The sequence below is a fragment of the Eublepharis macularius genome, chromosome 9 (genome assembly GCF_028583425.1).
Source record: "Eublepharis macularius isolate TG4126 chromosome 9, MPM_Emac_v1.0, whole genome shotgun sequence".
NCBI lineage: Eukaryota > Metazoa > Chordata > Lepidosauria > Squamata > Eublepharidae > Eublepharis > Eublepharis macularius.
In genome coordinates, this window is record NC_072798.1 from 97,381,945 (window position 1) to 97,396,737 (window position 14,793).

The 14,793-nt window shown below is 43.7% G+C and overlaps 1 protein-coding gene across 1 annotated transcript in view; it reads left to right on the forward strand.

Moving 5' to 3' along the window:
• Positions 1 to 14,793, forward strand: part of RELN (reelin) — a 534,786-nt gene that overhangs the window by 394,383 nt on the left and 125,610 nt on the right. Inside the window, exons 25-27 of the mRNA XM_054988081.1 lie at positions 6,239 to 6,444; positions 6,814 to 6,985; positions 7,450 to 7,650. Coding sequence (XP_054844056.1) covers positions 6,239 to 6,444; positions 6,814 to 6,985; positions 7,450 to 7,650 — 579 coding nt within the window. The remainder of the gene's footprint in view (positions 1 to 6,238; positions 6,445 to 6,813; positions 6,986 to 7,449; positions 7,651 to 14,793) is intronic.

Consider the following 14,793-nt stretch of genomic DNA (forward strand, 5'->3'; position numbering starts at 1 on the left):
ACAATCCTGTCTGGGACCGTCGGTCAGCTCTTCAAAGGGGATTGAGTCATTAGTGCTGTTTCGAGCAACACAAACTGCTGATGCATAGAACTAAGCTACTGGAAGCTGGTACATTGTAATATGTGACTCACCTCTGGCAAATACCAAATGATATTTATTTCTTAATATTTATTTCTTGTTACTCCCCAAGGCTGAAGAAAGGATGGGGAAGAAATTGTGGGAATATGCCTTCCTCATGGTCAGGTGTTTTTGTGGAGGCCTCAGTTTACGTTGTGTCATCTGCTTGGTGGAGAGATGCCCCTCTTCCACTATGTGATCACCACAAGAAGAATATGAATTAGTGCTCTGTCTAGATGAGAACATTTAGGCGTAGACCTGTAGAGAAGCTATGATCTTGGAATCTGTTGAAAGAATATGCAAAAATCAAGTATTCTTGTCCCCCGAATATATTCTCTTCCTATGGGTGTAGTCTGCATTTAGCACTAGAGGTGGGCACAAACCGGGGAAAAAATGAACCATGTGGTTCGTCAAATTTCACGAACCACGAACTTTCATGAATCTGCCCCTGGTCCGCGAACCGGTTCATTTGGTTCGTGAAAATGTCACATCCAGGTCAGAAAATCATCACTTCTGGGTCAGCAGAAGTCCACTTCCGGGTCAGCAGAAGGTATGCAGCAAGTTCATCCCCTGTTGCCTAGGAAACTGGCACCAGGCACCAGGCTGTGTGCAGTGACAAACCAAAAAAACGAACCAGCCTAAAGTTCATGGCGGTTCATCAGAAATGCGATCTGACAAACTGTGGTTCGCGAACCATGAACCAGCCTGGTTTGTGCTTAAGTTTGGTTCGTATTTCGGTTCATGCCCATCTCTATTTAGCACTGCTCTAGCTATCATTGGATTTCATACCTGAGTAGAATCATTACTAGTCTTCCAACATAAGACATAGTTCAGTGCTGTTAGAGAGATAATGTTTTAATCTGCAGGTTTACAAATAGGAAAGCATATAAAATCTTAGCAAAGTCTGGATTAAATTGGTGCAGGCATTTTGTGCATTGATTTTCTGAGAAGTAAATTGAAGAACAATGAGTTTCAGTAAACTCTTTGTAAAGTACTAGGTTTCTCAGTTGCCTACCAGTGGTGGGCAATCTCATGCGGGTTTGCCCTGTTGCCCGCCGATTGCTGGCAATTAGTAGGAGATGGCAACCCCCTACTCTGAAGATTGCCCACAAACGGCAGGCAACCCAGGAAACTGTGCATCAGAAGCGCTACAGGCGGGGAGTGATGACATCACTTCCTGAAGTGATATCATCATGCTGGCTGCTGGCATGCTTCCATGTTTCACTGGGCCCAGATGGGCCAGAATTAGCAAAGTGCAGGAACATGCCCATGGCTAGTGTGATGACATCACTTCGTGGAAGTGACATCATTGCGCCTCTCTGGTGGCATGCACGTGGGGAGATCACAACAGTTAAGTCAAAGGTCCTACCCTCCTGCTGGGAGGGTATAGAGAGACCTGGGAACCCTATAAAGTAATCAGATAATCTGATAAATTCTTGTCACTCAGATCTCATCAAACAGGGCTGAGAAAGCAGTCATAGGAAAGGCAAAATCAGAATGACAAAGAAATTATGGATGTTTTAATAATAATAATAATAATAATAATAATAATAATAATAATAATATTCTATTTATATACCGCCCTTCAGGACAACTTAACACCCACTCAGAGCAGTTTACAAAGTATCTTGTTATTATCCCCACAAAAACAATCACCCTGTGAGATGGGTGGGGTGAGAGAGCTGTAACTGACCCAAAGTCACCCAGCTGGCTTCAAGTGGACGAGTGGGGAATCATACTCGGTTCTCCAGATTAGAGTCCTGCCACTCTTAACCACTACACCAAACTGGCTTTTGTAGTAAGTACCTTCATACAGAGCCCTAGTTTTCAGCTATTTTATAATCAAACTAGGAGGAGCATTCCTGTTTGCTCCCCAGTGTATCTATGTAATGTTCTTCGTAACAGAAAAAATCCACATAACTGGAAGACAGATGCTAGGGCTTGGTAAAAAAAATAAAAACGGTCTCATGCTTTCTACTATACAGCCTTAATTTTTTTCTCATGCTAATGAACTATCATGAGTCCTGTTCAGTTAACATATTCATGCAGAATGAATGGATGAGCATGCAGTTGAGGCCACACATGTTGGTTTCACCATCAGCACCCCAACTCTTGACATATTCATTAAGTCCTCTGTACAGATTGTACACACGTATGACTTGTGATGGCTCTGTACCTGTACAGCAGAGGACTTTGTCTATGTATGTTCTACATTGATAAGTCAAGTGAACAGCTCTGTGATTGAGCCAGATGACATAATTTGTTTGGGGATTCAGAAACTGATTAATAAAAGAAACACAAGCTATTTCATAGTTCGAGGTTCTCTTTGGAGTTTTGTATTCCTAGCTTTTTCAGTGTTGATATACTTCCCCTTAGTATTGTCAAGTGCGAGTCAGCTGTTGATCACAGCATGGGCCTTACTGATCATTACATGCAATCATGTGTAATAAGCAAAGCAGTGTGGAAATGAGCCACTCAGAGTCTGGGGTAAGAGGTGATCGACCCTCCACTTCCTCCTCCCCAACTGCTTTCCCTGATATGGAAAGTAACATTTAGTTGAGCACTTAGACACAGTGTGATGAATGCATACATTCATTTTGTCAACAACATCCATATATAAAGACTCAATATGCAAAAATTAAGTATCTGTTTTCACTAAACTGGGACACCCTTCCCACCTTGGCTAACATCCAGCTATTGATGCAATTTCTGCTGTTCTGCTACAATTCAGAAATCTCATGTTTGTGTAAATTGATGAGTTTCTAGTGAAGAAGCACGTCATGGTGTTCCTTTCCTGGTACAGCTCTTTGGGCCATAGCCTTAAGCCTGATCCCGCATGAACACACAAAGACCAAAATACTAAAACTACTGTTGCCAATAATAGTGATAAAAGAATCTCACTCCAGTCACAAAAATGTCCTAATTCTAGGATGGATTACTAAAAGGTAGGGTACCAGTGACCTGGTAATGTATGGGTCCTTATCTTGTAAAAGAAAAGGTGCTACTGGACTCCTTTCTATAAAAGAAAAGAAAGGCTCTGATTAAAATTTGTGAGCTCATTCTTCTCAGGTATCAAGTTAATCTATCTTTGTCTCTCCTCATTGAAGTTTGGGTATTCAGTTACTAGATGAGCCAAGGTGCCTATCTTCCCTGCATTACAGAAACATTTACTTTCTGAAAAGGGAATTTTCAAAAAGCAGCGTTTCATTTCTGGAGTTAATACGGCATTCAATCCAGCAGCCAAGAAAATGTCTCAGTATCGAGGTATCATCATGGATTTTAAATATGCCGGTAAAGTATCTGGAGGTTCAAGTCCATTATAGGCAAGGGAACATACCCTTCTTGCTCGCTGATTTGTGCTTCTGAAATCTAGCAGCAATAACTGCTTTTTAACTCTTTGGAATGCAGTTTTCTCACTTTCTTCAGAAAGTAGTAAAAATGGAGTAAAGCCTAATTGTTCCAGTCTCTGATCAACCAGCCTCTTCCATTTACTCTGGAAAGGATCTTCTCTTAATCTAAAAAGGAGTTTAGATCTGTAGTTAAAGAGGATCTTGATTCTAATTCTAAATGTATCCAGCCAAGCTAGTGATTCTAATGAAGAGATTGCAAATTCTTGACGCATAGCTATACTGGATACACACTTTGGTAACCTGGTTATTTTTCTCAGGAATTTTAATAAAAAGGAATCAATAGTCTCAGATACACCTTCAGCCTACATTCTGGCACCATAAAGCATCATTTGATTAATTTTACCTCAAAAGGTCTTTATAGCTGCTGGGTAATATTTCCCTCCTTCTGCGTGAAGGAAACGTATCAAGGCATTTAAATATGGTTTTATTTTGTAGAAGGTGGATTGGAACTAATTTTTCCAAGATAGGTCTGGGGAGAATTTAATGCCTAAATATCTAAACGTTCTTGTTCAGTGTTGATATCTGCCATCCTCCAATCCTTTTTCTTCAGGCAGCATCCTCTTGCAAAGACAACTACTTTGGATTTCTCAGCATTTATTGTTAAGCCTTCATTAGCACAGTAGGAGTTAAAGCATCATGGTGGTAGATATTTTATTTCTTGGAATCAGTATTCTTCAAATTGACTGTAACAGTATTATCTGTGACTCATAGTCCATAAGTAATTTCTTCCCTGGCTTACCAAGTTTATTCTTATGACATAAACACTGTGTATGAGGAAAGTAATGCCAATTGTCAGAAGCATTTTGTGCCTCTCCTATATTGTTTGCGGGTTCTTTGGATATTATGGTTCATCAAAGAACACCCTCTGTCCCTTCCTATTCCTAGTAATACTGCCACTACAATTTTAAACCTATTTCAAATTTTAAAAATTAGATGGATTTGCGGTTTGATGGTATGTGTGTGTATGTGCGCGCACGTACCTAAACAAAGAAACATGGCAGTCCGAGTGCTGCTGGGGAAGCGGTGCTTTATCAGGAGTTTGTGCACTCTTGTCCACGGTGAGCATTTCAAGAAGTTGGAGTAAGCTAGGCTTGAACAACTTGTGACCCAGCAACCCAGATCTAGCCCACCATAAGGTTGCCAAATTCAGGTTGGGAAAGTCCTGGAGATTTGAGGGTGGGGCCTGGGGAGGATGGGGTTTGGGGAGGGAACTCGGTAGGGATGTGAGTCTACAGAGTCCACCCTCCAAAGCAGTCATTTCCTCCAGAGAAAACGATCTCTGAAGACTGGAAACCAGTTGGAATTCTGGAAGATCTCCGGGCCCCTCCTGGAGCTTATTCACCAGCTTATTCACCAACCCTGTACTGAGGCCCACTAGGAACGGAATAAACTTCTGTTGCTTGATCAAGCCTGCAAAATCGGGAGGCAGAAGAAATGTCAGGCGCCTCGCAGGTCACAGTTCATGGCTTTTACACACATTTGGCTTGATGAACAAGTGAAAGAAATGGAAGCTGCAGCTCCTCCTGACCCCAGAAAGATCATTCCTGAGGTCACAGGACTGGGCAGGTTGGACCGCTGCGGGGTGGAGAGGGAAGGGGGTGAAAGCTTCTGTGTTTTCTGCGAGCGCAGCTCCACTGGCACAAAGAGGAGGAGGAGGAGGTGATTTTACCCCTTTCTCCTCCTTACTGCAGTGCCGCCTTGACCCACACAGCCGTTCCTCCGTGCAGGAACCACAAGCCAGGGATGATCTTTCCAGGTTTCAAAAGGGGCTGATAAAACGAAAAGGAACACGGGAAAACTCTGTGAGACTTGGGTGCACATATGTTTGTAGGTAGGCCTCTCTCTGTGTTTCAGGGGCCATGTTCTAGACCTTGGCCGATTCCAGATGACTAACCTTAAGGCGCTTCATGCCGTCCTCTTCCGGATCGTGACGGGGAAAATGTGAAACATCGCGTTTCCTCGCGTGAGTTTTGCGCGTTGTCGAGGAAACGCGATGTTTCGCATTTTCCCCGTCGCGAACCGGAAGAGGACGGCATGAAGCGCCTTAAGGTTAGTCATCTGGAATCGGCCCTAGTTGTCTTCTTCTTCCCAAGATTAGTAGAATGCTGTTGTTCTGATTGTAATAACTTTGTCAACTGTATGTCTGGAGTTGTCTTATAATGATTCCTTTCTTTTGCCCTTCTCGCAGAGAAATCCTCATAGATCCCCTGTGTCTCAAAGAATTTTTATCAGATGTTCAGGAACACAGGCATGCCTGCCAAATACGAGGAAGTGGCATGCTTTGGGGAAGTATGGATTATGCTTTTGAAGCATAGTACAATAATGAGTTGGCTCCCGACATTTCATACACAGTGCTCATCCACTAAATAGTTTCTGATTGGTTTATTTACAGAGGGTTTTGCCTTCTGAAGCATAAGGTGACCAAGCTGATATCTCTAGCCTGTGAATCTATTAAAAAAAGAAAACATGGAGCACCTGAGACTCCAAAGATTTATTCTTATCCTAGACTACCTTGACAAATAGAGATTTCTCGATTGTCTTGCTGTTTCTCTTCCTATGTTCTCTCCCTATTTGTATTAATCTGCTTTTTATGTGCACTCATGCCCCATTATATATAACAGCTTATAAGAGGAAATAAAATAATAATTGCTATGAGCTATCTAAGTGGATCTGCTCTGTGTGTTTTCCTTCTTGTTTGGTCTATACTGCAGGCTGGGAAGAGACAGTTGGTGAGCTGGGACATGGATACCACATGGGTGGACTTTGTCCAGTTTTACGTTCAGATAGGTGGAGAGAGTTATTCCTGTAACAAACCAGACAGCAGAGAAGAAGGTGTGTTACTGCAGTACAGCAGCAATGGAGGCATCAGCTGGCATCTACTGGCAGAAATGTACTTCTCCGACTTCAGCAAGTCAAGGTACCAATTCGGTCCGTGTGTTGATTATTACATGTGATCCCTTTGGGAATGTAGCATATGAATTCAAGGAATGGCATGCAATTCTGTTTTAAACAAACTGTTGGATTAAATGTAAAGAACCATCGAAAACTGCAAGCAGTGAACTGAATTATCTGATTCCCCAAACTATCCACCTATGAAACAATCATTTTCTCCAAAACCCGACCACCTCAAGTGACGTGAACATTTTTTGCAGTGAAGAACAGCTGCCTCAGTTACCGTAACTTGTCATTAACAGCTATTGCTCGATAATGCTATGGCATGCGGAATTAGTGACATTTTTGTCTTTGCTCTATAACCTGTCATCTCTCTCTCTCTCTCTTGTCTTAGGTTTGTATACCTTGAGCTCCCCAGTGCTGCAAAAACACCCTGCACCAGATTCCGCTGGTGGCAGCCAAAGTTTTCAGGGGAAGGATACGACCAGTGGGCTATTGATGACATCATAATTCTGTCAGAAAAGATGAAACAAATTATCCCTGTTGTTAACCCTACTTTACCTCAGGTATTAAATGAGAGCGATTAACAAGTTAATTGCTGAAATGGAACTTGCAATCAGGGCTGCTGCAGTACTCTTCCATTTTCACTTTCCATTGTGGAAATTAAACAGGATGCTCCTGTTTAATTTAATTGCTATTGCAGGGGAAAGGACTACTGGTGGCTTGGTGTGCAGAGACTTGTGCATGCTGATCAGAGAAAGTTGGTTGGTCTTAAAGGTGCTACTGGACTCTTTACTATTTTGCGACTACAGACTAACATGACCAACTCCTCTGAGTGTTGAGAGATCAGCTGATGTACTCGTGTGAAAAAAAACATTATTTCTTAGAATTTACTTCTATATAAACATGCTTAGTTTTCAGATAATAAATCTGTTTATTCCCTGATACTCAGCTAAACTGTGGATCAGGCTGCAAAAGTCTTTCTATATTTGTCCTAATGAATGCTTGTTGGTTTTTTTCTTTCTAACAGAACTTTTATGAGAAGCCAGCATTTGATTACCCTGTGAACCAACTCAGTGTGTGGCTGATGTTAGCTAATGAGGGGATGCCCAAAAACGAAACCTTCTGCTCTGGCACCCCATCAGCAATGATATTTGGGAAATCAGATGGTAATCGCTTTGCAGTGACACGGGATTTAACACTGAAACCTGGTTATGTCCTTCAGTTCAAGGTATATGTCCTTAAACTTTGTATTGAAGAAGACAATGGCCTCAATCTTATTCAATTACAGGAATGGTTCTGAAAAACGATTGTCTTTGAGATTCTTCATTGTTTCATGTATTATTTCTAAACTTTATATTTAGAAATAATACATTTTGCCATAGCTCCATTTGCCATAGCTGTCATTCCTTTCCATTCAGTTGCATCTCCCCACCTTGCCCATGTTACCCAGGTAGCACATGCACATTAATAAAACACTTTTAAAAAGCAATTGTGATAGGATTGTATATACAGCTTAATTAAAAAATTGTGCTGCTTTGTCAATTCATGGAAATGCATGTACACAGGGCTGGTGCAACCATTGAGGCCAGGTAGGTGGTGGCCTCAGGTGCGGGGTGCCGGAGGGAGCGCCAGAGGAGGCGCGGGGGCCGGGAGCGCACGCCACAAAGCAGCAGCCTCCTATCCCTCCCGCGCCACCGCCACCACCAGCACAAGCCCCCGGCCGGGCGCAGCCGCTGCGGGCAGGCATCTGTGGCGGTGCAGGCAACCGAGCGGGAGAGCTCGGAGGCCACCCGCCGCAGTGATCGGGCCGGCGGCGGCGTGCACGCTCCCATGTGATGTCACGAATGACATCATCATGCAGGCTGGTGCTTGCGCGCGCGGGGGCATCACCCAGCCAGCCGGCCGCAAGTGCTGCAAACCCTTGCGCCGCCCCTGCATGTACACACCAGTAAAACATCACACACAAAAGTCTTGATGAATGATTGCATCAAAATTGCTTTTTACAGTGTTTTATTAATGTGAATTATTAATGTGCATGGGAAAATGAAAATGAACTGATAGTTGAGGCAGTCCTCACATGTTTCAGTTTTAGAATTAATTTTCGAAATTCTTCTAGTTAAACCAGAAGGAATGAAATGCAGCATAGAGTGAACTTTTAGAGGGTAAGTCAGTTCTCACGCACACACCTCAAACTGTTGATATAATTCCAAAATTTATACTTTAGGGGACTACATAATAAAAGGTTGCTTTTATTTGGAACTCACTTTATAGCCACAGGCATTTATAGCCTGTCTTATCATATCATCAACTATGCCCTTTTCTCATAAGGGCCCCATATCTCAAAAAGTCTCAGTGTTACACTCTGGTGGTTGTAATAATATGTATAATCATGCCCATCTACACATGGAGTAGATGGGCTAGTTCTGGGAAGTAGCCACTAGGGGTGTGCAATTAGGTAAAATTAGGTAAAATTCAGGATTACTGAACTTAAAAGGGATTACCAAATCACATTCGGCAATACCGAATTGAAGTTTACCAAATTTATTCGGTAAACTTCAGAAATCGTGGCTGGGCTAAGGAACAGCAAAGAAACACTGTTTCCCACCTTTTTTAACCAGATGAGAGAAGTGAGTGAGGCAGAGTCAATGAGAAGAGGAAAGGGAGGGAGTTCCCAATCCTTGCAGGAGTTTTCCTTCTCTAGCCAATGGGACTTTCTAGAAGGAGAGTGCCTTGGCCTCCTGTCAATTGTAATCTGCAGAGGTAAGGTGTTGGCTTTTCCCAGCTGTGACACCTGTTGTGTGGAATTCCCTACCATATCAAGGCTTTCACTGTTCAAGCATGTCACATTGTTAGCCTTCCAGAGAAAAGTCAAATGATTTTTCCATAGGCTGATTTCCCCATATAAATTTTTAACTTAAATAAATTATCTATTGTAAGGAGCTATAAAAGCTGAGCCACTTTACCCATGTCATGTGGAAGACAAAAGTTATCAATGGGTTGCAGAATAACTGAGAAACAGCTTTGAGGCTGTTGTGTAATAATAAAGAGGAGGTTGCCCTCTATACCTTGAGCTGCGGACCATTATTTTTAAACTATTGAAGTGTCTTTTCTTCTCCTGCTCCATCTTTTACCTCTATCCTTCAGGACCAACATCTTAGATATTTGGGTATCTGGGCATTTTCTCTCACATGGGAGAAACCTGCTTTATTATATAGCTCTGGAGAGACAAAGATTGTGGGTAGCTGGGTTGATCCCCTCAAAATGATGAAATGCTGCTCCTTAGGAGGCTTTACTTTATTCAGAGGTGGCCTTATTTACTCACAGGGGGCATCTTGTTTGGATCTCCAAGCCCCCAGGAGAATCCAGTTCCCCTGAATTTTGTAGCCCAAGTCACTTCCTCTCAACTGCCATGATAGGGTTCGTTCAAAAATATGGTGGGCCGCGTAGTTGAAGGGATCACCAGAGTGGAATTGGGGGCTTTAGCTAGGTAGACATGTTACTTACTTGCCTCTCCCACATGACTTCCAAGTTCCAACATTTGTGGAGCAGCAAGGAATGGAGCCCCAGGAGAACAGCAGCTTCAGCATTCTTGTAATATAAGAACTGCACCTTACATGCAAAAGAAAGTGTATTTGCTTTGACAAGCTGATGTTTCTGAATCCTTATCAAAATTTTATTGAGTTTATTATGAAATCCCAGTGTGAATTCTAAGGGTCAACTGAAATACAGTTTTAATGAGCTATCTGCAAATACATAGCCCTTCCATAATGGGTGGATACAGGCACTGAATAATTTACAGACAGAATTATTAAAGGTATCAGATGTTTATATATGGCTTTTCAACTATAATTCCACCATCCTATAAATAGGAGAGTTGGCAAAGAGGATGGGGAATTTGCAAAATAAGTGATGAACTATACAAACTGAGAACTATGACGTGTTACGTGCATTCATGTTCCTTTTGGGTTTTTCCTGATGCTGTCCTATAATCACTACCATTTAGTTGCTTAATTCGATATATAAATTGAAAAGGCTGCTTTTCCAAAGTGGTGGGGCATGCTCAGGCTCCACTGCAATAATAATCCTGCCCTGGAATAAAAAGCAACAGACGTCTCTTGACTGTACAAGACAGCAGGATGAATCCTACCCTGATCGTACCAGTCCACTGAGCAGGAGTCCAGTAGCACCTATACAACTAACAAAATCTGTGGTAGGGGATGAGCTTTTGTGAGTCACAGCTCACTTCATCAGATACAGCTAGAATGTGAGTCCATCTGATCTTGGACTGATTACAGAAGCTGATCTTGGACTGATTACAGAAGCCGAATGATAATAGCCGGAGAATGACAATAGCAGGCGTGATTGGATATGGGTATGCAGAGGGGTAGTGGGTGTGGAGAAATCAGCATTGGTAATGAGACAGGAATCCTAGGTCTCAATTCAGTACAGGTGGGTGCATTGTCTTGAGCTTTGTTATCAATTGCAATTCAGCAGTTTCTCTTTCTAATCTCCCTTTGAAATTCCTCTGCAGGATAACTGCTACTTTTAGGTCAGCAACTAAATGTCCTGGAAGATTAAAATGTCCCCCCACTGGTTTTTGAATTTTTTGGTTTCTGATGTCAGAATTATGTCCACACCCACCACCCCTCAGCACACCCCACTCTATCCAGTCATGCCTGCCATTGTCATTCGGCTTCTGTAATCACTCCACTCTCCAAAATATAAGGACAGATGGACTCACATAGGTGCTACTGGACTCTTGCTCTTTTCTACTGCTACAGACAGACTAATATGACTACCCATCTTGATCTGTCCACTGAGCAAAGTTTATTTATTTATTTATTTATTTTATTAAAATATGTATTCCCTACCTTCCATTCTGGCTCAAGTTTCAGGTATTCCTCCAGTCTAACGAGCCTTCCTCCGACTTAAATGGCTCTTCCATTGGAGGAAGCTGGAAGAACACTCCTTAAAGGGTAGTTGGATCCACCCCAGCATCTCGAGGGAACGGCGGCTGTTCTCTCTGGCTGAGACGAGTGTGCTCCCTAGTTCCTGCTCAGGCAACAAGGGCACAGTGTATGGACTGCTGAAAATGGGTTAATAAATGCCCTCTAGAATGATGAACATGAACTAGAGATTCTGGAACAGACACCCTGAGCAGTACTAAGTAGCTTAACTACTTTTACCTTATGTTGCTAATTTGTTATACAAAGTGGTATTTGTGGAGAAAACAGTGTTATGTGGAGAAAACTAATGTTGAAAATGCTATAGACAGCAATACGTGTGTGGTGAACTGTGCACAGCACATGATAATGCACATCCAAAGTACATTCCTGTTACAGAATTTTAAAAAATTGAATGTGCATGTATACCTATGGTTCATTAAACATTAAAGATTTCCTTCCCCTTTTCATTTTATTCCAGTAAATTTCTAGCTAAAGCAAATCTAGAGAGTTCTAAAGGAACAAAAAAAAGCATATGAGATAGTTTTGGAGGAAGGACAAGTAGGGAGACTGAACCTGGCTCCAAGGCAGAATCCAGTGGCAGGAGGAGCTCAAAGCATCAGGTTAGGTCAAGAAGCATTCTGTCTAAGGTTGCCAGGTTCCCTTGCCCTCCTGGCACTTACCTATCTGGATGTCTTCGCATGCACATGCTCCCAGAGTGGCACAATGCTGTCACTTCTCAGACGTGATGTCATTGCACAGGGGCCAGGAGCACTTCTTGTTTGGGGCCCAAATTCGCCCATTGTGAAGAGTGGGAGTACTCCCATGACAGTGCGATGTCGTCACTCCCAGGAGTGATGTCATTGCGCTGCCCTGGGAGCTCACCCAGGAGGCCTATTCCCCTGACTTCCCCCCCCCCCAGCCAGGTGAGTGGTGACAGGGGGTGGAAGAGAGCCAGTTTGGGGTAGTGGTTAGGAGCAGCAGGACTCTCATCTGAAGAACCAGGTTTGATTCTCCACTCCTCCACTTGAAGCCAGCTGGTTGACCCTGGGTCAGTTGCAGCTCTCTCAGAGCTATCTCACTCACCCACCTTAATGCCCACTCAGAGTGGGCATTAAGTTGTCCTGAAGGGAGGTATATAAATCGAATGTTGTTATTGTTGTTGTTATAGGGTGGGAGCAGAGGATCCCCTATTCCCACTGGGAGACCTGGGATTCCTTGTTCTGTATGATCAAGACCCACAACATGGGTTGTTGTAATAAGCAAGAAGCAGAGATACAAGTGGAACTCATGCTGAGAAACAGAAGCAGCAACAGATATTCTCAGCCAGGAAACTGTTAGCACTCTGTTTTATCAAACAACTTTATCCCCATGGGGCACAACTACACATGCCAACATGGATCTGGTGGTTGATATGTTGCAGAATATTTAAGAGGCCTCTTCCAAAATCTGTGCACGCAGGGTTAAGAGTTACATCGTCATAGGATGCTCATTTAGTTACAGATTAGGCTTCTTAAAAAGATCTATGGCAAGAGAGTTTGGTAAAAAAAACTGTTAATCTGGTTAGCTAGGAAAAAGTTTCTCGAATAACATAGCTCGTGAATGGCACGGCATGTCTATTGCAGTGAGAAATGTTACTGCTAACTTGGGGCCCAAAAGTATCATTGGAGGGCAATACTTTGTTGAAATAGCTCTTGTTCTTGTTAGGTGCCTGGAGGGAGACTTAAGTTCCATAGAGGATGAAATGCAGGGAATTCATGTGCCAAATGAATGACCTGGCCCAAGCTAAACTTTTAAAGCATCATGGCCTCAAAATGATACATTTTTTTAAAAAGTGAGACATGTTCATGGCTTCAGGCCCAGCGCCAGGGTTTCTGGAGCCTGAGGCGGGGGGGGGGGCAGCTTCAGGACTAGCGGTGGGCGGCTGGGCTGAGAGGCTGCTGGCCCAGCCAGGCATGGCGGGTGGCTGGGGAGGCACGCGTGCATCCTCCCAGCCCTCCCGCTTCGTTGCTCCACACACCACCCCGGACACCTTCCGCACCTGGCCCGCAGCTGCTGCTCCCGGCTGGGGGGTCTCTGCTGGCGGCAGCAACAGTGCGGGAGAGCTGGGAGACTGCAGTAGCTGCGGGCCAGGCATGGCAGGGGGCTGGGGCAGCGCGCAGGCAGCTTCCCATCCCTCCTAGTCAGCTGCCTGCACGCTGCTGCCGCCAGCTCCGCGGCGCACGTCCCTGGCCATGGTCACGGCGCCCTCTCCAGCGCCTCAGCGCTGGAGGCAATCACCGGGCTTGCCTCAATGGAGGCGCCGGCCCTGCATGAGTTCATATTGATTTCACTGAAAATGGTTCTACTGGAATATTGTGCCTAAGGCTTTCTTTCAAGAGTATTTCTGAGTTCCAAACAAATTTATACTTGAGTATAAGGGAAATAAAAATAGGTTCATTAGAACCTGGAAATGGTATGCATTATGTTAGGTCTGCTGCAGCAAAATCAGATAGGAGTCCAGTGGCACATTGAAGGCAAGCCACATTTATTCTAGCGCAATCTTTCATGAGTCAGAGCCCATTTCTTCAGGTACTGAGCTGTGTCTTGCAAAACTGATGCAGTGATAAATGTTGTTAGTCTTCAAGGTGCCACTGGACTGCTGTTTAACCTTACGAATAATGTTGCCACTCTCATGTAGTTCATTGAACTTAAGTGAAATCCTAAGCATAGTCACTCAGAAGTAAGCTCCATAGGGCTCTCACACTCTCGTAACTGCATTTAGGGTTTTAGAGCATTATCTGAGCTCTACCTCTTCATTCTGCAGGTGAGGATCACTCAAGGGCACATCCATTCATTACATTCTTCCGCCACCTTCTTATAAATGTGAGGGCAAAGGGTTCTAGCCTAGTCTTCTCCATGAGATGCTAGCATTTTATGTATATTGTTCTTCTTTCAGCTGAGTAGCTATCTATTATGAAAGTTTACCTAAAGCTTAGACCTTATTCTGAACCAGGGCCTTTTTTCTGGGGAAAGAGGTGGTGGAACTCTGGGTTGCCCTCGGAGAAAATGGTCACATGGCTGGTGGCCCCGCCCCCTGATCTCCAGCCAGAGGGGAGTTGAGATTGCGAGCGGCACGGAGGGCAATCTCGACTCCCCTCTGTCTGGAGATCAGGGGGCGGGGCCCCCAGCCATGTGACCATTTTCAAGAGGTTCCGGAACTCCGTTCTACCGCGTTCCAGCTGGAAAAAAGCCCTGTTCTGAACCATTTGCTTTCATAAATAATCAAATGCAGGCTGAAAGTTGGGATTCTGAAAGTCTGCTGCCTGCTGAAGCTTGGAAATCCTGAGCTCAGAATGCAAACGCGCATAATATCTTGAGGTGTTCCACTATGAGATCCAATGCACGCTCCCCCCACCAAGTTCTTCCACTTGTAATTTTAAATTGAG